This window comes from Wasmannia auropunctata, unplaced genomic scaffold, assembly GCF_000956235.1.
Source record: "Wasmannia auropunctata unplaced genomic scaffold, wasmannia.A_1.0 LD336030.1, whole genome shotgun sequence".
In the NCBI taxonomy this organism is placed as follows: domain Eukaryota; kingdom Metazoa; phylum Arthropoda; class Insecta; order Hymenoptera; family Formicidae; genus Wasmannia; species Wasmannia auropunctata.
This window is the reverse complement of record NW_012026860.1, coordinates 612418-640366: the sequence shown is the minus strand read 5'-3', so window position 1 is coordinate 640366 and position 27949 is coordinate 612418. Positions and strand designations below refer to the sequence as shown.

General features: G+C 33.2%; 1 protein-coding gene across 4 annotated transcripts in view; it reads left to right on the top strand.

The window, feature by feature from the left end:
• Window positions 1–27757, top strand: part of LOC105452544 (histone-lysine N-methyltransferase 2C-like) — a 36037-nt gene extending 8280 nt beyond the window's left edge. For 2 of the 4 annotated variants that reach the window (XM_011693750.1, XM_011693747.1), the window contains exons 15-38: window positions 157–371; window positions 543–667; window positions 5829–5964; window positions 6084–6187; window positions 6536–7196; window positions 7334–7513; window positions 7817–7999; window positions 8677–8961; window positions 9099–9587; window positions 10010–10191; window positions 12642–12993; window positions 13346–13533; window positions 13700–21101; window positions 21279–21719; window positions 22034–22304; window positions 22416–22642; window positions 22869–23086; window positions 23509–23874; window positions 24097–24447; window positions 24674–25236; window positions 25390–25855; window positions 26005–26187; window positions 26375–26580; window positions 27255–27757. In XM_011693750.1, the coding sequence (XP_011692052.1) occupies window positions 157–371; window positions 543–667; window positions 5829–5964; window positions 6084–6187; window positions 6536–7196; window positions 7334–7513; window positions 7817–7999; window positions 8677–8961; window positions 9099–9587; window positions 10010–10191; window positions 12642–12993; window positions 13346–13533; window positions 13700–21101; window positions 21279–21719; window positions 22034–22304; window positions 22416–22642; window positions 22869–23086; window positions 23509–23874; window positions 24097–24447; window positions 24674–25236; window positions 25390–25855; window positions 26005–26187; window positions 26375–26467 (13681 nt within the window). In that variant the 3' untranslated portion in view covers window positions 26468–26580; window positions 27255–27757. The remainder of the gene's footprint in view (window positions 1–156; window positions 372–542; window positions 668–5828; window positions 5965–6083; window positions 6188–6535; window positions 7197–7333; window positions 7514–7816; window positions 8000–8676; window positions 8962–9098; window positions 9588–10009; window positions 10192–12641; window positions 12994–13345; window positions 13534–13699; window positions 21102–21278; window positions 21720–22033; window positions 22305–22415; window positions 22643–22868; window positions 23087–23508; window positions 23875–24096; window positions 24448–24673; window positions 25237–25389; window positions 25856–26004; window positions 26188–26374; window positions 26581–27254) is intronic. The other 2 variants (XM_011693749.1, XM_011693748.1) reach the window with 2 other exon arrangements.
• The last annotated feature ends 192 nt before the right edge of the window (window positions 27758–27949 follow it).

The following is a 27949-nucleotide window of genomic DNA, read 5'->3' as shown; positions in this document are numbered from 1 at the left end:
TTTAAAAAATATCAAAATTAAATTAATATAATATTAATAATAATAATCAAAATAAAATAAAATAAATTTATAAACTGTATGTATAATATGTATATGCACTTTGATATGTGCAATTTTTATTTTTGTAAATGTAAACTATTTTTTTAAATTTTTTAGTAGTCCACAGTTTAGTCCGGCATTTTCGGAGCCACCTAGTCCATGGGTAAATCCTGAAGACGAAGGAAACGCTCCAGCAGGCAATGCTACCATTTCATACAACCAAAGAAGCAATCAAAAGATGGAGGCCGACGAAGCATTAGGCACTGCAGCGACAATATCCTCGGTTCTCTATGCTAATATTAATCATCCTGAATGGAAAACTGAGTTTCCAGGTAAGAGTACATTTTTAAAATTAGGTATTTTAAATATTTTATCTTTAAGAATTTTGTTTTATTAAGATTTTTAATATTTTTTCCATCTATTGATTGTCAAAAATTGAAATTAAATTTCAAAATCATGAATTATAATATTATTATTTTAATGAATATCTTTATTTTATGTAGTATGGGCCGAGAGATGTAAGCAAATCCTAAAGAAATGGCGAGCACTTCCAAATGATAAGAAAGCTCCATATTTGACTCAGGCTCGAGATAATCGAGCTGCGATTCGCATGAAGAAGACACAACAGGTAATTGATGTTTATATTGTAGAAACAAGAGACATAGACTTTAATTATCACATATGTTTTTATGCGTTAATTCTTCAGTCAGGATTTATGGCTGACAGAAACGCGATAATTTATTGGGATAACCAGTATTTCTAGACATTCTTTATTGGGATTTTTGTTTTCGAGCGTGTCTTGTGCTAACACTCAAGTGAGACTAACAGCTCGACAGTTCTGTGTGTAAACTATCGTGTTCCTATTGAGAACTTAAGAATTTTTTACCAGTATTATTAGTTAATTAAAACAAAATAGTCCATCTTTCATGAAGATTGGATTTTATCTGAATTGTTTTTTTTTTCTCTAAATTCAGGGATAAAAAAATACGTGAAAATAATAATTAAAATAGTTTTTATTTTAAAGTTAAATAATGGATTTCATTTTACATTTATGCATTCTTACTAAAAAGCTCACTACAAACGTATAAATATAAATTTTATTATAAATGAGACAGGATGAGAGAGAGAGAGAGAGAGAGAGAGAGAGAGAGAAATAGAATGATGAAATCTATTATTTACAATATCAGAAATAATTGCACTATTGCAATTCTAAAGAAAGCGACTTGAAAAATAAAAAAAATTTAGAAGGAAAAAATCTCGAAAAAAATTTTTAATTGAATTTTTTATGATGCAAAATATTTTAAATCGTAAATAAATTTTTATCTATCTAGTTTCAGCAGTAGAAAATATTGTAAGCTATTAATAATAGATCACGCTCAAAGATAGAATTGAATGTAAATGGGTCTTTATATAGTGGGTCCAAATGAGGTAAAAAGAGAATCTTATGTCCTCTATGTAAAAGTTAAGAATAGAAATATTCATAAAAACATTTACAAGTATATACAAAGCTCTAAAATAGAGAAATATATTATAGTGCCTCAAGTTTTAACAATCAAAATATGTCAATATATTTTATGAATAGCAATAAGAAAAAATGTTATGTGAATATTTTTATTGAAGATTTATTTAAAAGTTCCAAAAACTTTTTCTTATATCTACAAAACTGACAAATTGATTATTAAAATCTGGGACACGTATAAATATTTATATGTATATCTGGGATCTATAAATCTGATTTATAGATCTGCATGTGCTTAGATGTGGATCTACACAAATTCATCAATTTATAAATTTATGATTCATAAATCTTGATTCGTAAGTGTGTAGATGAATGAACCCTGTTATCCATTCATGTCGCTGCTTTATGAATTAAACTTAGATATGTATAATATTTAAAACCACAACCGGTACAATAGTATTTAGATACATCCAATAAGAATCCTCACAAATTCTCGGTTTTTTGTAGATCCATAAATTCATCGAGTCCAGAAAATCCATATATACCTTGCTTTTATGTGTTTCGTAAATAGAAAGTAAACAGGCTAATATATGTTAATAATCGAAATTTTGTATTGAGTGCGACTAATTTTTATGTCGCCTCGTTCGGGCCCATTATATCATTTTTTACGTGCAGGATGTTTCTCATAAAATTGTTATTTTGATACTACTTTAGTATAATAGAAAATTCTGAACATACATAGGAAAAATGGAACAAAAGTATTAATCCATTGAGAGATAACAAGAAAAAAAAAATTAGGAAAATCAGGAAAAAGCTCCTATTTATATAATACTTATTTATATGTATAAAGTAATTTTTTCTTTTTATATTTTTCTGTTTTTCTATTTTCTTTTGATTGGTTCAGATATTTCTCAGACGATGCAAGAACTTTTGCTTATAAAACTAAAAATTTTGAGAAATTGAAATCTGATTAAAATATTAAAATTTTTAATACAATTTATCTTTGTGTGAGTGTGTCTCTGTGTGTGTGTGTGTGTGTGTGTGTGTGTGTGTGTGTGTGTAGATAAAAATAGATATACATGTATGTATATATATATATATATATATATATATATCTTTATCTATGTGATACCATTTAAAAATGAAGCAGTGTTATAAAATATGTTGTTATATAAGATTGCTTTATGCGAAACATCCTCATGTGTATATCGCATCGTGTGATTGCGAACCGCCCGGTGTTAATCCGACAGCTCTCCAAGGAGACACCACCACCAAGCACCACCAACACTATCATCACTACCAATATAACCACCACCAATACCACCACCATCAATATGAATACCACTACTGCTACTACTACCACCGCCATGACTACCATCATCACCAAACCCGCCGCTATGACGGCTCAGCAGCAGCAACAGCAGCAGCAGGGAGTGGGTCTGAGGCCCATGGAAAAGCAATCAGGAATGTTGATGACCACTGGAATGATGTCAACCAGCAACAATCAGCATCAGGAGGTGTGTGGGGTGCAGGGAACCCCGCCCAGCCCCTCCCTCTCCCCCGAGGCTCCTAGAAACCAACAGTCATCTGCCTTGCAATCTTGCACAACACCAGCTTCTTCGTCCTCTCTGTCTTCTTCTACGTCTTCTTCTTCCTCTTCTTTTTCTCATTGCAACAATTCGGGTGAAGGACAGCAATCCCTCCAACAACGTCCACCCTCGATTGTCGTTAACAGTGGCGGCGGGAGCAGTAGCATAGATCAGCATCAGATCCGAGTGCTCACTCCGTCCGAGATCATGCGCACCCTTCCGTCCCTCAGCCAGGAGCACTACGACCCCCCACCTCCGCCACCACCACCCACTGCAATTGTTCACACTGTGCCTCCCGTACAGAACCATCACCACCACCACCACCACCACCATCACCACCACCACCCGAATAACATCATGGTGAGAGCCTCTGTAGTGTTTTCTTGCCTTTCTCTTTGCATCTGATCGAGACTAGTGTTCTCCCTGTATACATGTATATGTATTTTATTTAAAATATTGTAAACGAAGATTTTACTCCTTAAATACGTGTTTCATGCTTCATATTATAGGACTATGGTTAATATATAAATCACATTGTAGCTTCGTTTAGCGTCATTGTTAATATTTTGCCTTGAAGAGTTTAAAGAGTTTAATTTTATTTACATCTATTTAATTTTTTAATTATTTTTCTAATTAATAATTGCATATTTTTATAATTGTTTTCAGTTTTTCTCTAATTGAATTTTATTTAAATATGAAGTATTTTTTTTAAATACAGAATGCTGAACATTTTTATCAGGTCGCCGTTGTAATAGAGAGTATTTTGGTAGTGTATACTTATACATATTTCTTTTACAATTCAAAAATATTCCAATAGCATGTTTAAGAATAGGATATGTTTTACTCTATCCTGTTATTTATATCCCTATCGATCCTAATTCACGAATCATTACTCATTTCTTATCCTTTGAATCCATTGATATTGCTTATGATTTTTTATTGCTGTGGGTGATTGATCAATTAGTGTACTACAGTATATTGCTCTATAATGGTTATGCAGTAGCTTAATACTAATTTTGTTTCTTTACATTCTTTCAGATTTTTCCTCCTTCCATTAAATTATTACGAATATAATTTCAATTTCATATAATTAAAAATTTTTCTTATCTGTTTTAAAGCTAAAATGTACTATAAAAGCATCAAACAAATAGATATAGCAAATAAATTATAACCCAAAGAAACAAAGAAATAGGAATAATATGGAAATTTATTAAACAAATACGAATTTTTTTTACCTTTTCTAGAAGGAATGAGATATAGCTTCTTGTATTTTTTTTCTAATTACTACAGATGTATTTTTCAACATACTTATTGTATTTATGTTTAGATACATTCCGAGAGGGTATTTTAGATTTATTGCATCTTCCAATGATAAATTCTTAAGGTCACTTACAAATGAAAATTTTAATATCAAAGTATTAATTATAAGAATTTTTACATAAAAAATATCGTTATCTAAAAGTAATTAATTTGTTGTGCATGCTAATAATATAAACAATATAAAATATTTATGTTAAAATACAAATAGTCAAAAGCATAAAAACTGAAGTGTCATTGTCTAATAATGTCTTTTATATCATTCCAATTAATGTCAATTCTATTAAATTCTATTTATATTTAATTTATCTATCTTTATATCTTTATTCTACTGTATGTGCGATATACTGTACAATGTTGTAACTTTAAGTATTTCTTATTTAAAAATGAAAAGTTATTAAACTATTACACAACTCTAACAGTTTAAATTAAAATTTTTATCTTTAAGTGACCTTAGGAATTTAGTCAACAAATTAATTAGCAAACAGTGTGTTAGATCTGTTATATTCTATATACATAACACATTTTATTATGATTGTATTTTGTTATGTAAAATTACTGGAATTATTCAACATTTGGATATGCATGAATGTAAAAATTGTTGCATTAATCTTCGGCGAGATTGTGGTGTTTGTGGTGTTTTGTGTTTTTGACCGTGAATAAAGTTTTCTTTAAATAAATTGATTAATACACGTGCGCGTGCGTGTATAATACTAATATTATAAATAATAATATTAATCTGTTTTAATATATGGTGGCTGGTTATAATTGTTTCCAGTGTGTTTGCACATATACGAGATTTACAGAATCTTGCTAATCATTATTAATTTAGTTGTGTAATATCATTGTTACTTTTAAAAGTGTTTATACAAAATATGGCCAAAAATTTGAAATTATATTTACTTTTTATATGGAAATAATACAGGACTAAGAAAGTTAATATTTCTTTTTTAGTTCTCTTTGAATATTTTTTCAGATCTTTGGCATTATGTATGTGAATACTTTTTATTGGCTGATTGTAATTAGTGCTTTATATTTACCTGTGCTTTATAAGAAAAGGTCATTACATTTTAAAATTGATTTCCCTGATTGATAACATTTCGTATGTGAATATATTTATATATGTATGTATGTATATATTTTTTATGTTTATTAAATTTTGCGTTAAATTTATAAATAAGATTAAACAAAATTATAAATTTAATAATAATTAATGAAAATATCACAATATAGTAAAATAAACTAAAAATTTAATAAAATGTTAATTTTAATATTTCTCAATTTTTTATTATAATTTTTCACTGATACAATTATTAATAATAGCTTTAATAAAATAATATAATTTAAAAAAAAAATTATATCAAATGTAATGACCTTTTTTAAAAAAAGCTTGAAAATTATGTATGTAATTGATTTTTTAATAGGAACAGGACAGAATATCAAACAGAGATCGATCGACCAGAGAAGCTGAGCAAGAGCGACAATGGAAACAATTGCAAGCCTTACGTCAACAACAAGCACAATTACAGCAGCAGGTCATCCACGAGCAACGCGTACATGGTACATTTACTATATTTAATTCTAACTATAATAAAAAGAATTATGTTAATGTAAAATAAATTGCAATTATAATATATTTGCTAATACTTAATTATAATATATTTCTTTTCTGTTAAAAGCGATTGCCAGAGTACATAGACAAATTAGCGAGGAAAATACACCTCAGTTAAGTAATGATACTACACCTGCATTAACGGCTCAATTACAAGTTTCTACAGCACAAGTAAGTCTGTTTACTCTTTTTCTACTTTAATTGTCTACATATGTTGATTAATAATTGTTTAATAAAATTATTTTGAATTAGCGAGAATAGAATATGATATGCCTGATATGATACATGCAAATTTAAACTGAAATTTAAACTGTCGATATGCACACTTACAAATTGCTTTAAAAATAAAAAATACAAAGTAACATATACCTATATGTGTATATGTGTACACACACACACACACACACACCACACACACACACACACACACACACACACACACATATATATATATATATATATAAAATAAAATAATTTATGTAACATTAATCTAATATCAATTCTAAAATTTTGATGCAGGATACGAGCCAACTGACTTCCCTAGCCTCGCCTTCTCGCAGTACTTTTGCTACACCTTCACTCAAAGCCCCTCGCAGTCTCACACCTCAATCACCTCATCATCAAACTATGGTACGCCTGCCTGCGCAAGCACCTTGTCGGGGTATACGTCCGGGTTTTCCTCAACCACCGTCTCCTTTCTCACCGCAGGCACCTCCATCACCTCATGATTTTCCACAGTCCCCTGCCTCTTCTCAACCTTCTCAAGAATCACATTTCCAGCGCTTCGAGGGCAATGTCTCAACTCCTGCATCTCCTTATTCATCACCCCAGACACCAGGTACACCCCGTACCCCTGTGTTTAATCCTCCACGACCCCCTGTTTATGCTCCTCCTCCTCCTCCTCCTCCTCCTCCCCCTCCTCCTCCTCCTCCGCCTCCGCCCCCTTCTCCTGCAACATCGCGAACTCCTGATCCTTACAGTCAGCCACCTGTTACTCCTACATCCGCCCCTGCCGCACCTAGCTATCCATCGCCCAGAGGTTCTGAGACTCCTCGAACACCTCAGGAACAAGAAGCGGCTTTCGGGCAGCAACCGGAAGTCAATAGACAATTGAGGGACTTACTGCAAAGGCAACAGTTTAATAAGAAGATTGAAGGAGTTGGCGCCAATTGGGTTCAAGGTATGCTTTATTCTGTAATTTTTGTACAATAAATGGATATTTTGTGTCAAATATCATGTATTTCCTGAGACTTAACTAAATTAAAATTTAATAATAAAATTATATTTTCACACATATCATTTATATTTATGATTCAGATGGTCAGAATAATACAGAGAACAATCAGCAACAATTTGAAGCGGGTCATGTGCAGCTTCAACAACACTCTCAAGTACAAAACAATTCTAGCGAAGGCACTTTTAGACATCCACTTCCGCCAGGCATCGTTAGACCCAGAATGCCCATTCAATCGAACGTCTTAATAAGAAATTCCATTGGTACGCATGTGATATTTTTATTTGTTATAATTTTCAATGTATAAATATTAATATTTATTATATTATACTTCTATATATAGCAAACAATATTACTTGCTGTATAATAATTTAACTTTTTATACATTTATATAATTTATTGAAATATCCTCTCTAATATTTACCCTCACAAAATTAATTTATTTGTTCGTATATTTAATTTATTGTTATATCGTTGACTTATTTTTTATGTAAAACTTTTGATTTTCATATAAAGTTTTTGTGTGTGATATATGAATTCAGGAATAAACTCGCGACATCCTGTAGCAGGAAATATTCAGAATCCGATTGACCATCGTACCAGGACATTACTGCCGAATAGATCCCAAGCTACGAATATACCTGCTCAACAGCATTTTCAGGCAACTCAAAGCCTCCAAACACGAATGCCAGCAGCAAGAAATACCATTTCTGAATCTTATGACATTTTACAGCAACAGAGATTTACAGGTAAAAGAATTTTTAGAAAATATTTTGAGAATACATTTTTTAAAGAAACGATTCAGAAGACGTTCAAAAGTTATTTGTTTTTGAAAAGGTAAAAATAATAAGTTTTATAGAATTCGCTTTTTTATATACTAGTACATAACAGGCGCGCGCTGCGTATTGAATCCCGTACATCTTCCAAAAACATTTATACCAATTTACAGTTTAATTAAACAAATGTTAACAATTTTTGATAAAAAATAAATTTTCAAAAAAAATGACGCTTTGCGCGCGGTGCGTATTAAACTCCATACATCGTTCAATAACATTTATATCAAATTACATTTTAATTAAACAAATTTTAACAATTTTCAAAAAAATGAGGAATTTTTAATCGGCCATTTTGAATCGGCTATTTTTAAATAAAATCACGATTTCTTAAAAAATAGCCACCTAATTCATCTTTAAAATGAGCCTAGAAAGAAGTCTATATTTTTCTGGAAGATATGAATTTTTAAACATTGGGGGAAAGAGGCTTCAACGCAGGTAACACGGCAATTTTAAGATAGGATTCTATTCTAAATCAAAATTTAATAAATAAAAAGTAAGAAATTTAAAAATTTTAATAGTTTTCACATTAATAGGATGAAGAAGGATTATTAATTACATATGTCCCAATATTGTAAAAATATCTTTTCTAGATGTGAATCAAACGCAAAATCAGCGCGTTGCACGGACAGCACAGGACAATTTAAGCCAAGGTATTCGCATGTTGAGCACAACTCCAGGGATGGTCCGAGCGCCACTCGTCCCCACGACAATGAGCGAAACCACGGGAGTGGCTACTTCAGAAGCATCCGAGATTCCCGACAATGTGACAGCTGAATTGGAAAAGCTGGAGCAGGAAGGAGCTGGTCCAATGGTCGAAGTTGAAGGAGTCAGTGCAATATTAGGAGATTTGGCAGATGATGATGACGAACTGCTCGGTAAGTCTGTGTTGCATATTTAAAAAAATATGAAGAATCTTTAATTTCAAAATTTAGGATTAAATAGAAAAAATTTTCTTATTTCTTATAATTTTATATAAATTAACACAAAATTTAAAATTAATTTATTTTTGCAGCCGAAATGGGAGCGGATTTCAACATTTTGGAATATGCCGATCCCGAACTGGACACGATCACAGGTGGGGAGAAGACCAATATTCTTGATCTGGATCTCGAACAAGTCGAAGTTGATCCCAAAGACGATAAGCAAAAAAAGGAAACTAGGGAGGAAGATTCGAAACCAGAACTGACTGGTCCACCCTCTGAAATTACTGATTCTTGCTCGACGAGCACGAGTTTGACTCTGACAGAAAATTCCAACGTGCCGACAATGACAACGCCGCAGACGACATCGCAGGCAATGCAGGCTCAAGTAATGCAGCAGCAATTGCATCAACAAGTGCAACAGGCGGCAGTAATGGGCCGACCGATGATACCAGGAACGAGGTTAGTTTCACCAGATGGAGGAGCGATTGGAGTGGTGACTTCTACAAATACGGTAACTGTGAGCTATCCATCGAATTTCCCCGGACATCCGCAGAGACTTTCACAGGCACATATACAAGGTAAATTAAACAAAAAATCATTTATAACAATATATTATTCGTTTATCTTGAAATATTATATTTTTTGTGTAAAAAATTAAATTTTTACAAGAATCTCGAGTTATAGATATAATAATCCTATCTTTTATCTAATATATAAAATAATAAATATTTTATACAATATTTGTGTTACATTATATTTTATACAAAGGGGTAAACGATGGGTAAAATAATCAAATTTTGGTCTAAACGATGGAATCTTTTTTATGCATGTTTTCTTATAATTGTTGATATGTCAATTATTTGCAAACGTTATTTTCAAACTGATATGATGGGAAAGTGTCAAAAATCACATTTATCGTTTAGGCCAAAATTTGGTTATTTTACTCATTGTTTACCCTTTTTAATTTTGACAATATCTATAACATTTATTTTTATTATAGTTTCGCAACAGCAACGGCTGGGCATGCGAGTAGCGGGGGTGCCAAATATGACTGGCAGAGTGGTTGCTGTAAATCATATGATTGGTCCCAGGATGCCATTGGCTCCGCCACCACCACCGCCGCCACCACCACCACCACCCCCGTACCCCGGACCTCCACCGCCATATCCTGGACCGATACAGGTAAGTCGATGTTTATATTAGTCTTTTTGAAAACTCATGCATTGCTTTGAATTTAATTATTTTCATGTAATTGCGAGAGAATTAAATTAATAAATTGAAGTAAAGAGATTAAATTGGTAAATTAAATATGTTTTGATGCTCTTACAAAAATTTTTATAATGATAATTATTATAAGAAAATTTAGGTCTAATAACTATAAGTTTATAACTTAATAGTTACATGTTACAATTTGCGCACGCGCGCACGTGCGTGTATGTGTGTGTGTGTGTGTGTGTGTGTTTTGCGTGTATGCGTATGCGTGTATGCATGGCGCGACGCGTGCGTATAAAATTATATATATATATATATTACACAAAAATTAAGATTTATGTAGGAAATTTACAAAATCACAAAAATTTATGAACGGAAAAAACAAAATATTGATAATTTCAATAACAAATTGTAATCGATAATTCACATAAAATTCTATTAATAAATACATACAATTAATTATATAACACAATTTGTTTTAGCGTTTTATACATAATTAATACATAATTAATAAAATGTTTTATGATTGCATGTATAATATGTGTCAGTCAGTTTCGTATATTTGCTGAATTTATTTCAAAAATATTTTGTGCGGCTGTGCAGTATCAAATAGCAGTAATTTTGCATATTTTGCTGCAATTTTAAGATAATAGATATTTTTAGAAATATACGTTAAAAAATATTTTCTGTAATCTTATTCAAAGTATATTTATATGAGAATTCCTTTTAAGTGAGAGTATATTTTATAAAATAATTTTTAATAATTACAGTAATAAATTATAAGGAAATTGTTTAGTAAAAAGTTTAAATATATATTACTCAATTAACATATTTTTATTACTATATTTAAACGATAACAAATTTATAATAAAATCATGCTTTATTTAAAATAATTTGATCAGCGAAACTAAGACTAAAAAAATTGCTGTGATTGTAGGCGTAGCTAAATAATAGATCTAACATTTTTAATGCCAAAAACATTTTCTGTGTCGAGAGACGTTATAAGCTATTACTAATATATGTTAATAATAACAATTGAGTTCAATATTTTATTAATTAGATAAATATCTTTTTATTCTCTTTTATAAATACAATATTCATATAAAATTATTATAAGCGAAAAAAATATTGAAAAATATTTGAAATATTTACAAGTTATATTGATTCAAAATTCTAAAAATAATTGCTTTTTAGATAAATATTTTTAAAATTGATGCAAATTTTTTATATTCTTGTTACATTTTAATTACATATGATGTAAATATAAATTAATATAAATCTGGAAAATGTTTAAATGGCAATGAAAATGTGTGGTAAGAAAATTGGCTGGTGTTTTTGGCCTGGGTGTGCAAGTTTGCAATATGCATTTGGTGTTGGTGCATGTGTCTAGATGGGACTGTGCCCGGGTGGTGGTGGTGGGCGAAGTATGACGCGGCCCTCGGTTCATATGACGGGGCACCAGGTACCGGTGGCGGGTCCGCCGATGGGACCTGTGGTGCCACACCCTCACCGGAGACCTTTGCTTCTGCAGGTGAGCGAGATTCGGGGCACTTTAATACAAGAACAAATAAATCTAAATAAAAATTATTTTATATTTAACTTCCGAAGAACTTTAAATATTTTTGAATATTATATAATTAGAAAATAAAGAAATTTATCATAGGCTATGTTATATGCTAAATAGAAAAATTAATATAGTAAAAAATATTTTAAGAAATATTTATTTATTAATTTATTTATTAGAGAGAGAGAGAGAGAGAGAGAGAATGTAACATATATATTAAATTTAAATATTAATAAGATAAAAATTGAAAGAAAACTTAATTCTCTTATATTGATTAGATTTTCATTATGTATTGTTAAAAATAAAAATGTCACTGACATTTGTATCTTTTTGCACCCCTTTTCTATATTTAGTCTATATAGATTTTATGTTCTTATAAATGTTTGCATTCATATTGCACGAAATTAATTTTATTAACATTGACAAAATATGTGTTTTACTAAATTTTGCTTAATTAATTCTTCCTTTAAAGCAACGTGATGCTTTTTAGAATATTGCTTTTTTATAATCAATGCATCAATGTTGAAATTTGCATGTATATTTATGTACAGTATCAATTTAGATTATGAATTTTTATTTCTTTGTTCTTTATATATTTATAGCAGAGATCAAATAAAAAAATGTTATATAGGAGATATTATATAAATCTACATTAATTTGCAATAAATTTTACCCACACATTTTATCTGCGTTTATTTTGTCTTGCACATACAAACTGCGTTTTACTATTTATATAGGTGTAGTTGTAATTTTAGTTTACTTTATAATTGAATATTCAACCCTAATGCAATAGAGAAATTTTTAGACTTTCAAAGTAGCACTTCTTGTATCAAAAATCGACCTTGACTGTCAGCAGTCGTGTTCACAGGAGCAGCCATTACTGCTGGAGGAGCTGTTAGAGCAGGAGAAACGAGAACAAGAAAAACAGCAGCAACAACAACAGCAGCAGCAACAACAGACTGACAATGTCCCTGGAGGGAGTCTTTTGAGTGACAGTGATTTTGAAAAACTTAAAGCTGATGTTTTGGGCACTACGTCACCTCCTCAGAGTATGGTGCCCGTGATAAGACCACCTTGTACGGCAAGATCACCTTCTGCATCTAATACTAATTGGCAACAAAGTGGCGTAGCTGCTGATGGGGCGGCAAAACTGGCAGCAGCGCAAGTGGGATCGAGACAACCGATTGCTACGCAGACTCCACCTGAACGTTAGTAATCTTCTATTATTTATGTTTTGAATAGTTATTTAACAAATGGTCAAATGATTGGTTAGAATTAATTGATTTATTAAGATAAAAAGATAAATATTTAACATAAAAAGTAAATTAAGTTACAAAATAAAAATTTTATACCTACTATTTATTAATTTTTGTTAAAGGTTATTAGAATTTTGTTAAGCTTGTTTCTGATAAAAAAATCTTATGATTTACATTTTTTATGATATTTTAAATTATTTAATATTGATATTTCTAATGAAAATATGTAGACTTTTTTTCTTCAAATATGTATATTTTTAAATATAATAGTTTATTTTATACGGTTATATTTGTATTAATTTAGCAAGAGTGGCTGTGTTTAACATTCCTCAAAAACCAGCACCACCGACTCCACCAGAAAATATAGTTAATGAGCAAGATCGGCAAGTGCAGATGCATTATGAGCAATGGCTTAATAATCACCATCAAATATTAATGCAACAATTGAAATATTATGAGGGAGAGGTTTTAAAACTTCGTAAAATAAGAAAGGTAAATAACAATAAATTAGTTTTATCTTAATTACAACTAATTAAATATTGTAATATTGTTTATTAAAATATCTTTACAGTATATAATAATAGGCTTTAATCTTAATATTAATTTCTAAATCTTTGTTCTACATTTTCATGTTTCTGTTTATCTTATTTTCCTCCAGTCTCTCAATAGTAAGCAACGTCAACTTCGAAAATCTGGTAACGAACTGACAGAGACTGACGCTGCTGAACTACAACGGGTTTCTAGCGAACAAGCCATTCTTCAGAAACATTTAGATACCTCGCGTAAACAGCAGCGTCAACACGGTCAATTGATCCAAGAGTATCAGAGCAAACAACAACAACGACAGACTCAATCGCAACCAAACGAACCTTGTTCTCCGTTGATGTCACCTTCTCAACATTCTCCGATGCATTCTCCAGCAGCACTGGTCTCTCGAAGTCCTGGTCCCAGCATGATTCAACATTCACCAGCAACTCCATCAATTGTTCAGCATAGTCCAGGCACACCTCTGCTTCAACATAGTCCAGGCAACCCTCAGTCGACTAATCCGGGTACAATGTCACCTCATAATGTTCAGCAACAATCGCCAAGAATTGGTACTCCTCATTCTCAAGGTGACGAAAGTCCCTTTAGTCCTGGACCAATGCCTTCTCCCGGTTTATGCAATCCTAATACTACGCGAATGACTTCACCACAACACAGAACCATTATTGGCGGAAGATTGACAACATCTCCTGGCACTTTTACGCCGGAGACGCGAAATCAACAACAATTGATGACTGATCAGGGTGTAAGAGTTCATAGTTTAACTCAGAGATTTGTTAGGCCACCAGAAGGGACACAGAGGAGAGCAGGAGGTATCGTTTATAACCCGCAGTCAGGACAACAGCAGTTACTGAATCAGCAGTTGTTGCAGAGGCAACAGATTATTCAGCAACAGCACGAAGGTGTCTCTCAGGATCAAGGACAAGGAACTCTTGTTCGGGGAACACTGCAGCGGCAGCAAGTTTTCCAACAACAACACGAAGGTGTTTCTCGACAACAAATTCTTCAGCAGCAACAACAGAATGATATTTCTCAAGATGGACAGAATCTTATTACTCAAAGAAATTTGCAAATGGTTCAACAAAGACAGATTCTTCAGCAACAACAGACTGATATTATTTCTCAAGAAGGACAGAATGTTGTTACTCAAAGAAATTTGCAAACAGTTCGCCAAGTTATTCAGCAGCAGCAGCAGCAGCAGCAACAACAACAAGAAGGCATTTCTCAGGATAGTCAAAATGTTGTTACTCAAAGATCGTTGCAAATGACTCAGCAACGACAGCAAATTCTTCAACAGCAACAACAAATTATTCAGCAACAACAAACCGAAAGCGTTTCTCAGGAAGGACAGAGTTCTATTAATCAAAGATCGTTGCAAGTGGTTTCACAACAGCAACGACAACAAATTCTTCAGCAGCAACAACAGAATGATATTATTTCTCAAGAAAATCATAATGTCATTGCTGTTCAAAGAAACTTACAGATGGCGCAGCAACGACAACAAATTCTTCAGCAGCAGCAACAAATTCTTCAACAACAGCATGAAGTTGTTTCTCAGAGTATTTCTCAAGAAGGGCAAAATTCTATCACTCCTAGAACACTACAAATGATTCAGCAACGGCAACAGATTCTTCAACAACAGCAGCAGCAGCAACAGGAAGGTACTTCTCAAGATGGGCAAAATATTACTGTGCAAAGACATTTGCAAATAGCACAACAACGACAACAGCATGAAAGTGTTTCGCAAAATATTTCTCAAGAAATGGGACAAAATGTTCAAAGATCAATACAAATAGCACAACAGCGACAACAAATCCTTCAACAACACCAGCAACACGAAAGCATTTCTCAAGATGGACAGAATACTGTTGCTCAAAGAAATTTACAAATAGCTCAACAGCGTCAACAACAAATTCTTCAACAGCAACACCAACATGAAGATGTTTCTCAAGACGGACAAAACGCTGTCACTCAAAGATCATTGCAACTGACTCAACAACGACCACAAATTTTACAGCAACAACATGAAGGTGTTTCTCAAGAACAAAATGCTATTACTCAAAGATCTTTGCAAATGGTTCAACGACAACAGATTCTTCATCAACAACAGCAACATGAAGTCATTTCTCAGGAAGGGCAGACTTCTATTGTTCAAAGATCACTTCAAATGGCTCAGCAACGTCAACAAATTTTACATCAACAACAACATGAAGGTGTTTCTCAGGGTATTTCTCAGGAAGGACAGAATTCTATTGGTCCAAGATCACTCCAAATGACTCAACAGCAACGACAACATATTCTCCAACAACAACAGCAACGGCAATTCTTACAAATGCAACAACAACAACAACAGAAACCGCCCAGTTCGCCGATGGTGTCTCAATCATCAAACTCCCCCAGTCCACAGCTTCATCAGCAACTTCAACAAAATTATGGCCAACCTCCAAATTCTCCCATGGTGCAACAGACAACGATGGGTTCTCCGATGCTTCAACAACAATTGAATCCGACTTCACAACCTCCTAGTCCAATGAACAGAATTTCACCCATGCTTCATGGTAGCCATCATCATTCTTCGACTACTACTCAACCACCTAGCTCTCCTATGATGCCTAGAAGTCCTATGGTAGCAGGATCTCCTATGCAGATGCAGCGAAGACAGTCTACGGGAAATAGTCCAGCTATGCCAGACAGACCTCAAAGTGTGGAAAATCCTGGAACTCCAAGAACACCTCATACACCACATAATTTTGTCCAACAAAATACTAATTTAACTATAACTCCAAATGATCAGCAACAAGTTTCTCAACAAATTTCTCAGGAACAAAGTTCTTTATCAGACAATCTTCCTAGAGGTGGGGGAAACTCCAATAATCCCTTAAATCCAATTCCTTTTCATAATTTTGAAAAGTCTGGATGTTTTAAATTAGGATTGAAGGGCGGCTCACCAGGTGATCAGAACCAGATTTGTCAACAAGTTATTCCATTAGAAAAATCTATTAAAAACGGAGAACATCTTAATAAATCTATGAAACCAATGCGATTTCCTAATTTTGGACGGTTTGGATGGTTCAAGTTGGGCTTAAGGGGTGGATCGCCAATGTGGTCAAGCAAAGCAGATAATAGTAAGGGTGGTAAAGGGTCGGAAACATCTCAGGTGAAACGAGAGCAATCTGCAGAAGAGAAAGCAAATACTTCTACAAATCGGAAAACTGCTAGAATTAGTTCGCTAGTCTGTGTCGATTACAATGACTTTGACGACGATTCACATACGCCGCCACAGGCTTCGCCAACAACTTTGGAGGTAAAATCAACTGGTCAAGGCTCTTTAACCTCTTCAACTTTAGATAATGGATCTCTAACTTTGGAAAGTCCTGGAGAAAAACTAGAACAGCTTCCAGATACAACAGATTATGATGATGACAAAACTATTGTTAATACTGAAGTGACTTTGAGTTCCACAGCTCAACGCGATAGTGACGATATCACCGTCATTGAACAATTCGGTGATCCAGAACTGGTTGATGTTATTTCAGGAACTTTAGAAGGTGATATGCAGGAAGAATATGTTCTCTTTGAACCTGGAATGGTGGTAGATCTTTCTGCTGATAGCAATGATTCTCTTTGTCATGCTTTAGTGAATGATGCTGGTCAAGGCCACGATTTGGTGCAAATTTTAGAGATTGATAATTCAGAATCTCAATCAGAAGAACCGATTTTGAGTGACGAAGATCTAGTCCCGTCTCATTCAAGAAATAAAAAGAGTCTTAGACTCGATATAGTGAGAACCTTGCAGTCTGGAAAGAAGCTAGTCGCTGTAACTGATACTCCAGAATCTCCGGATCAAGAGGAACTTCGAGTTGATCCTTCTCCAAGTCCTTATTTAGATCAGTCTCCTGATCAAGAACTTATGGTATCTTTAGTAAGTGAATCTGAAGTGGTTATCATCGATCCCACGACGAAATCTCCTGAAGACAATCTTTCTAAAGGTTCTTGCGACGAAGAGATTGAAAAAACTGATAACATACAAACTGATGTTTCCAAGGAAAGTATAACTAATGAAGGCTCGACAGATGATCAAACCAGATCTTCAAAACAAAATAAGAGTCCTACAAATTTTATCTTTGCAGATAAACCTTATGCCAAAATATCAGCTTCAACTGCATACCCAACAAATATTAATGTAACAGTTTCAAAATCGGCAGTTGCTTTAATAAATACTGCAATTTCTTCAAATTCGACTCCTAGTTTAGTTTCTGTTAGTTCTAATTCTCAACTAAATCAGATCTCAATTGCGACAGAAACTAAAATAGCAGATCAGTTTGACTTGAAAGAAGTTTCCTCGAATTCTTTCAGCAATCAGAAAGGTGTCACATTGTCAGCGATGGCGAGCATTGTGGCAGATGCGAAAATTGCCGCAAAACTTAGTCAAACCGCTCTGGAGAATATCTCTAATTCTCAGCAAGACAAATTGAATCCGAAAATCATCTCCGCCAATGAAATGTCGAAATTATTCTCAGAAAATATTTTCTCAGAGAAGTCTTCGACAACCTTTTCAAGTTCGCCAAATACAACGAAATCTCTAAACAATCCCACGAAATTAATACTAAATGTACAGTCAACCTCTGTGACGCTTTCGACTCCAAAAATGTCGATTCCGGATCTGCCGAAAAAGGATGTTATATCAAAAAGCAAAGAGAAACTAACAGACAATCAAGAAGGTGATACGAAGAACGAGGAGAAAATCCCGGATAAAATTAAGGATGAAAGCGATTGTTCAAATATATCATCAAATACTTTTTCAGAGTCAATCGAAGAAAAGAAAACTGATCCATTAAATACAACGGACGAACTGGAGAGTATGCTAGAAGCCATTCACAATCCTGCAGAAAATGTTGAAAATAAAAACGATATTCCAACGACATCTCTGAAAAGAATGTCACCCGTTACCGATGATCTGTCACTCGTTAATATCTTGGAAAATGACACTGAACCGGTGGAAAATGATAAAGAACAGATTTCTTCAGATTCTGATATGCAAAAAGCAACGAACAAATCCGAAGAAATTCAGAAAAAAATTGAAGATACTAATAATGATAAAAATACACATTCAAATAAAAAGAATCATCAGGAAGAATTGTGTGCCGAAATGGAGAGTTCCAAACCATTTCTTCAGCATTGTTTAAGCGAAGAAAAGACACTAATGGAAGAATCTTCTGATGATATTTTAGATATGTTACACAATATTATTTCATCAAAACCGGAAATGGCAAATAGTAGCGAATCGAATATTATTTACCAGATGCCAACTCCATTGGATACTTTGCCCTTAAATATTCTTCAAGATTCGTTAATGGATTTAGAGCAAGATAATCTCGAAAATGATCAAATTTCTTCAACTGAAGCTAAAAATGAAGTAAAAAGTCAAAATTCTGAAGTGAAAAAGACTTCTCCAGCGACGAGTCAAGCTTCCACTTTGGTAGTTAGTACCGTGGCGCAATTGCAAAAAAGCACGACAACAGTTCCTCATTTATCGCCACTCTCGAAGCCGACAGAATTGACTTCTAATGTGGCCAATGCGTCCGATCAACTGATATCATTATTTTCATCTTTAAAAAGTAATCAAACAACAGTGAACCAAACTGGAGTGGTCACCTTGGTTTCTTCAGTGAAATCTGGAAGCGTTTTATCTACTTCTAGTCCCTTGTCGACATTGAATTCGTCAAATAATGTTCAGAGTGGAGTTTCGACTTTGACAAGATTAAATCAAGGTCGCTCTCAACCTAGTCTGATCACCAATATTTCAAAAGAGACAGAATTAGCCACAAAAGAGAAAAAAGAATTAAAAGAAAGTAGCGGAGTTATTACTACAGATTCGAAGATTAATAACAGCGAGCAGATCTTTAGGGTGGGGACTTCTTCAGGAACAACTTTTCAGACTACTACAGTTTCAAATCTTGTAAGCACGTCTTCGGCTGCAGTTACTTCTAGAACCATTACAACTTCTATCTCCATCACTTCAAATGCTATGCTGAATGCCATGCTAGCTGGTACTACCTTGAAACCTTCAGTTGCTGGTCATGGTCGAAATAATACAATACTAACCCAGTCTGCTATCGGTTCGCCATCGACTTCAATACAGCGCCCGCAAAATCTTCAGGCGATTCTTCAAGTTAGTTCAGGATGTTCCACACCCTCTCGAGTACTGATAAATACTAGTTCACCCGTAACTAGCTCAATGCAATGTATTAGGACTATTGTGCCACCTTTGGCTACTTCTAGTGATGTTTCAAGTACTCCAAGTATTCTTCAATCGACTTTATCGCAAGCACCAAGTCCCCTTTTAACCTCTAATCAGAACCAGCATAAATCTTCTGGTCTTCTACCAATAGACAATAAAAATAACGATCTTGAAACTCAATCTACAACAGTGAAAAAAGATACTGAAGAATCTAAAATTCAAGAAAAGAAAGAAATAGATTCCAAAAGTTTTTCTAATTCTTCTAGATTAGAGGAATCCCAAAATGTGTTACTGAAGCAATTATTGCAAAATACAGCATGTCCTACAACTTCGGCACCGTCGCAAGGACCCAGTTTGCCCTTTCTTTCGCTAGAAGCACAACTGGCTCAACCAGTTTTACCTACGCCACCAGCTTTGCTACCTCAATTGCTGAATGAACCTCCAACACCGAAGCCAGTAATAAATAAACAAGTTCTTGCGAGAGAAACTTCTTTTTTGTCGCATTCAGTGACACCTTTAAAGGTTCAAAGTTCATCAATTAAGGAAGAATCTGCTAAAGCTCCTCCTCCTCCATTAACTAGTTCGATTACAACACAAAGAGCACAGACTGAAAGCTTAAAGCAACAAACAACAAAGTCAATTCCTACTTCTTCAACAAATTCTTCGGGAAATTCTGTATCAAGTCAACAGCCAGTTTCTTCAACAATAACAACGACAAAAACGTCTCCGAATATTTCTACGAATCAACAAGAAACTCCTGTAAGTCAGAATAAACTAGGAACTGGCATCAGTGAAGGACTTCAAACTCAACGCGTTGCTGTTTCCAAAGTTGATTTGCAAAATAAACCGTTAGTAACCTCTGGAATAGCCTCGAAAAGCGTCCAATTAGCGTCCAGTAATTCTAATAATATATCTGGCCCACAAACTCAAGTTCAACAATCTCAAAACCAAGCTCCAGTCATGCAAAAGACAACAATCGCACAACAACAACAAGTTCCTTCTTCTTCGACTACTTCCGTTCAGCAACAATCTGTTCAGCAACAAGTGCCTCACAGTCACGGAACTGTCGCGGTTCCACCACAAACCGTTATGGGATCCGTCGCTCCATCAGGTTCCAACACAGTGCCTTTAGTCGAGGTGAAGAAGGAAATCGGTCTTGAGGATGTTTTGTCCGCTCCTAGCACAACATCAGTCAGTCAATTGCAGACAGATACCAAAGACTTTCTTACTACCAAAGAGGAGCTCATAGACGGCGCAATGGATGATAAAACTGGTAAGTAACATATCTTTTTTAACATATATTTACCTCCCTTCTTTATTTCTTATCTTCTTTATTTCTATGTACATAAAATTAAATTATAATAAGTTTTTAAATATAATATATTAACATTTTATTAAATAAAATTCATAACAATTAAATTATAACAAATGCACATCTGGAACACTTTAGATCTTAAGAAGTTGAAGAGGAGACAGTACCAGCAAAAGAGAAAGCAGAGCCAGGGAAAAGATGCCGTAACTGCACCTCAAAAAAAGCGTTCCCGTAAAGTTTCGCGCCTTGATGAGGATTATGACACATTTGTGGACAATTTGATGACACAGTTGCGACAACTTCAGCCAATGGCGGTTCTAGAACCTCATTTGAGTCGTAATTACGGGGTGTGTCCGATTTTTGGCTGCGGAGATCTTGCTAAGATTGGAAGTCAGAAGGATTATAACGCTCGAATTGGCGATTTGAGTGGAAATTATGGATCAGCTAGTTTACCTGGAATTTCTGATCATTATAATACACAGCCATTTGGAGAATTAGAGCCTCTGCCACCCCAACAACCCTCGACTACTCAGAGAGGATTTTATGATCAGGAATTTCCACCTTTGAAGTTGGACGATAGTGAGCAATTACTTATTATATTACATACATTATATTTTGCAATAATAATATAATTATAGACAAATTTAATATTAATTATTTTAATTTTTTGAAATTTATAAGATTAAGAGAAAAGAGAAATAAGAAAAAGAGGGAACTAATAATAATAAAAGAATAGAAAAATAATATTAGTAAAATAAAAGAAATAATTTTATATGACATAAATAGAACGAAAAGATAATATACATATATTAGTTTATATACATTTATAAGAGAAATAATGAAATATTTAAAATTTTTATACAGAAATGTCAAATAAAAATATTCTTTTGTAGCTGATGATAAGAAAGAGAATATGACGACCAATCGCGATGTGGATTCTCCTGATACTATTGTAAGTTCATCCTCGCCTGAGTGTGTTATACCAGAATTTATGCATCGTTTCCCCGGACTGCGATTGATTGAGGAAGAATCAGATGAGGAGGCGGAATGGCTGAAACGTGTGTCACCCGTTATACCTTTGATTTCACCAATTCCAATCAGACTGAAGCCTACTTACTTAAAAGATGCAGCTAAACAAGACAAGGAGAATCTTGGTATACCCAAGTATGTATATTTTTATTTATTATTTATTATTTAGTATTTATATATTTTTTGCTATTATTTATTATTATATGAGATATTTTTTTATAATGCTAAATAATCCTTCACATACAGACTTGGCAAGTCTCCTCCGATTCCTTTACGAGAAAGCGGAAATGTCACCGTGACCTTAACTTTGAATAGTCAGGCTGCTGATGATATAATGGGTGTACTTAAAGATCTTGCTAATATTCTGAATATAACACCACCTGCTGGTTATCAAATAGTCGAACGCACTACTACTCCTCCCAGTCAAAAATTGGGGTTGTATAGGACAAAAGGAAAGGACGGCAAAGAGGGTAGTACGTAATTAATAGAACGATTATTTCTTAATGAAAGATATTTGTGATGAAATTTATACGAATGAAATATTGATACAAAAAAAATTTTTATTATGAAGAAAATTGTTAGGAAATAAATTAGAATATCATAATAAAATAAACAGATAAAAAATTTTTGATTTTATATATATGTACGTATATATAATTTTTTAAATAATTTAATAAAATATATTGATTTATCTTTCAGCTCCAATCGATATACAAAGCATTCTAAATGGAGCGGCAAAGTTCTGTCGTCATTGTGACGTTGTGATCCTTAACAGTTTAATTCGGAAAAAAGTATCGGATCTGCCATTCTTAAGCAAAGAAGAAGCTGAACCGGGTGATGAACTTTGCTTCTGTTCGGCGGCTTGCTATATGCAATTTGCTCTCATGCATCGAACACCTTCTAGTACTCAGGATAAGGTATACAAGAAATATCTTTTTATATTGTATAATATTCTCTATAAATTAAGACAGCGACACACGATACATGTTTTCCTGCTGGATTGCTTGCGTTTTAGTAAATAACTAGAATTGCGTCATACAGAACGTTGAATTTCTAGTGGTTTACTAAAACGCAAGCAATCCAACAAACAAAAAAAACATACATCATGTGCCGCTGGCTTTACAGAAACAAGTGAAAAAATATTTCAATGTAAAAAATTTTATTTTATAAATATATATAATAAATTATCGCAAATTATAAATTATTTTAGAATTGACTTATAGTGTATAAATTTGATAAGTTAAATATCTATTAATTATTATTAATTTTATAATAATTAATAATTTATAAATATTATGATATTAATAAATATTGATATTTTTATTTGATTATTTTGCAGGCTGCGACGATAGTAGACCATTTATGCCATAAAACAGAAGCAAAAATATTAGAAAATGATTTAAAAAATCTGAAAAAATATCCTATTAAACAACAGCAGCAGACGGAGAGGCTTGAGACTATAGAGATTGGTAATGAACCAACAGCAGAGATCAAAGTGAAAACTGAAAAATTGGATAACGTTGATAGTATAGAAAATGAAGAAAAGCGATCGAAGAAACATCCGATTAATGAAGAAATCGGTGATTCTATCGAGTCTCAACCACCTGCGAAGATTTGGAAAGGTTTGAGATATAAAACATGGTCGATGGGAGTCATGCAACCTGCAACTAAATTTAAAAAACCCACTGATAGAGAAATTACTGAGGTATAATTAAATTAATTATTTAATAATTATTTAGAAAGTTGTGAAAATGTGAAGAATTTAATTATAAATAAATAAAATATATTAGTTGGGAATTTATCAAGAGACATGTTTTATGTCAGGTTTCATATGTGAATTTATGTGAATATTATTGATTTTTCTAATATTTAATAAACATCAAAATTTTAAAATCGTCTAGAAGATATAAATTAAATTTTCTTTCAGATGCTATTTCGTATGGGAATTGCGGTAGCTCCTGCAAAAGCCGAAGACACTCGTCGTTGCGTATTTTGCAAGAGTCAGGGCGATGCAACAGCCGATGGACCAGCTCGATTACTCAATTTCGACGTAGATAAATGGGTACATCTCAATTGTGCATTATGGTCCAATGTGGTGTATGAGGCACAGAGTGGCGCACTTATGAGACTGGACGAGGTTTTGCAGAACAACCTTGTACAAATTTGTATTATTTGCGAAAAATCTGCTGGCACAGTTAAGTGCTATAAGCCAAGGTGCACTAATTGGTATCACTTGGTATGTGCTATCAAAGATGGCTGTGGCTTTTATAAAGACAAGGTAATTGAATTGTTTTTTGTAGATTAATATTATGTTATTTATATAATACGCGCGCGCGTGTCTAAAATACATACACGCGCGCGCGCTTAATATATGTTATTAATTAATATAATATATATTAAATATAAGTTTAAAAGAATATTCTCAATACAATCTGCGTAAGTTTTGTTTTTAATTTTCTATAAGCTTTTCAATTTTTTTTAATAAAATAAAATTTTTCTTTCAGACCATAGCTTGTCCTCAACATCTTATAAAAGACAAAGATAAGGAACTAACTACCCTTTCTGTTTATCGTCGCGTCTACGTTCAACGCGATGAAAATCGTCAAGTCGCTGCGGTGATGCATCACTCCGACAATAAACATCTGCTTCGTGTCGGTTCCCTTATCTTTCTCAGTGTTGGCCAGCTGCTTCCTCATCAATTGCAAAATTTCCATACTCCCAACTATATTTATCCGGTGGGGTACAAAATCGTGCGTTTCTACTGGAGTATGCGCAGACCCAACAAACGTTGTCGCTATGTTTGTTCGATCCACGATGTTTCCGGTCGTCCTGAATTTCGTGTTCTAGTCCAAGAACCTCTTCAAGAGGATGTCGAACTGAGAGATGCTACTCCACGAGCTGTTTGGAGTCGAATCTTAGAGCCATTGGCAGAATTGAGAAGAAGTACGAACTCTGTTCAATTATTCCCGCGATACGTTTCAGGAGAAGATCTGTTTGGTTTAACAGAGCCAGCAGTAGTGCGAGTACTGGAAAGCTTACCTGGAATTGAGACTTTGACCGATTATAGGTAGATAATAATGTTATGTTGGAATTTACATGAACAATATCGATAATTTTTGTTTATGATAACTATGTTTCAACTTTCGCTTTTGCTACTAGTTTTGCAAAGTATTACATTTTTTTGAAAATTAATAATAACGAAACATTTCTCCGCTTTCAGATTTAAATACGGTCGTAATCCACTGTTGGAGTTACCTTTAGCCATCAATCCAACAGGAAGTGCACGGACAGAGGCACGTTTGCGTAACCAGCTACCATGGAAACGGCCGCACACGCAACGCACAGGGGGTTTTGCTTCACGTGGAATGCCATTTGGTTTACCAACTTGTGGTGCTGCTGCAACAATGGGCGGTGGAGTCTCTTCAACATTAGTTGCAGCTGCTGCTGCTGCCAGCGAGGCCGCCTCTTGCCCATACTCGAAGCAATTCGTACACTCCAAGAGTTCACAGTACAAGAAGATGAAGCAGGAATGGCGTAATAATGTTTATTTGGCAAGATCAAAGATTCAAGGTCTAGGATTATACGCAGCAAGAGATCTGGAAAAACATACGATGGTAATCGAGTACATTGGAGAGATTATTAGGTCAGAGTTGGCGGAAACAAGGGAGAAACAATATGAAGCTAGAGTGAGTATATAGAAACTTCTTTGATTATATTGTTAATTAATTAATTAATTATATTTTAGTACGAACTTATTATTTTCCTATACCTGCACGCGCGCGTATGTGTGCGTGTGTGTGTAATATGTTATATTAGAACATATGATTTGTTGCAGAATCGCGGTATATATATGTTCCGATTGGATGAAGAGCGAGTGATAGATGCGACTTTATGTGGTGGTCTCGCTCGTTACATCAATCATTCTTGCAACCCAAACTGTGTCGCCGAGATTGTTGAAGTTGAGCGCGATCTCAGGATTATCATTTTTGCCAAGCGCCGAATTTCACGTGGCGAAGAGGTAATTTTACGAAATTAATTTTTTTATGACAAGTGAATTATGTATTTTGTTTATTTAATATTATTTATTTGTTTATTTTAATATTTCCTCTATTTGAAAATTATATATCTTTATAAATCTTCCTATCTCAAATTTTATTATATTTATTTTTTATATTATTCTTATATTTATCTATCTTTTTTTACAGTTGGCATATGACTATAAATTTGACATTGAAGATGACCAGCACAAGATTGCATGCGCTTGTGGCGCACCTAATTGTCGTAAGTGGATGAATTAAAAAGAAACCAAAACGACGATAATAGAGAAGAAACAAAAAAGGAAAAAAAATAAAGAAGAAAACTCAATCTCTCTACCCTGCCCATTGTTATCATTGTTGCTATGTTATATAAGGTAGGAAGTTGTATAAAGATAATTTCCTACATGGAAAATGATACACACACACACACACACACACACGTATATATATTATATATATATATATATATATATATATATATGTATATGTATATACGTGTCTACATAGATACATATTATATAGGTTTAGAACGAGCATTAGGTCACTGTAATTTAACTTGTAAAGTGCCATTGCGCAATATTAATTAAACAATTAAAACCCCAGATTTACTTCTCCATTAATTAATAATCTACTAAAATATAATTTGATAGTAGTAGATTATTAAACGATGCAATGGAATTGTGTAATATTCCTTTCCGATTTTTTAAGAGATAATTGTATATTATTGTGTAATTAAGAATTATAATTTTTAGTTATGAGTTAATTCAAACAAAGAAAAAATTGAGAATATCGAATGAATTATATGTGTAATTAGATTATCTATTAAAGAAAGATTTCTAAAAACTAACTTACAAAGAGAGGAATATATTATCAGATTATTAAAACATGTACATTTTTTATAAATTAAACAATATATTTTTATTTTTTTCTTTTCTACTTGGCAAATCAGTTGAATTAGTTTATTTTTTAATAATTTGCGCGAGCGCAAGAAAGAGAAAAAGAGAATGAGAAAGATAGAGAGAGCGTTAAGAGATGAACTTTTTTTTAGTTTATAGGAGTGATCCAGGGTTACAAACTAAGGGATAAATAAAGCGAAGAAGTTGTGGTGCTAATCAGAGTCGCCATCACATTCCTCCAAAGTGTTGTACAATATATATTATAGTTGTCGTAAGAGAAAATGTCGATTGCTTGTATATTATTGTATACGATGAGAAAAAAAATATTGAAAGATAGGGAAAAAGGGAAAATGGGTTATGTGCGAACGACAGAAGATAAAGAAATTTTCAATCTTTGTGCTTTTGGTCCGATAATGACTTGTTGTAATATAAAAACATTTATATAATAATTATTATTATCATCATGTATAATTATAATGATATAGATACACACGCATATCGTGTGCACCGCACTGTTTCTGTATATACATATATATATATATATTATATATTATACGAAGTAGTTTTATTTTCGAATCACCTGATATATGTATGTAAAGTGCAACTGAGAAAATCTGAAACAATTTGGAAGAATTATATACAATTATTATACCGATTTTATTATGCAACTGATTTTTAATAAAAAAATATTCCCTTTTCCATCTTTTTTTAATATCTGACTTTTTGTTATATTGCGAAACTATTTTCGAATTACGTTTAATAAATTTGTCAAATATATATATATATATAAAGTAATTATTTATTTGATATTTTATTTTAATATCTACACAATGATATTTACAAAGGT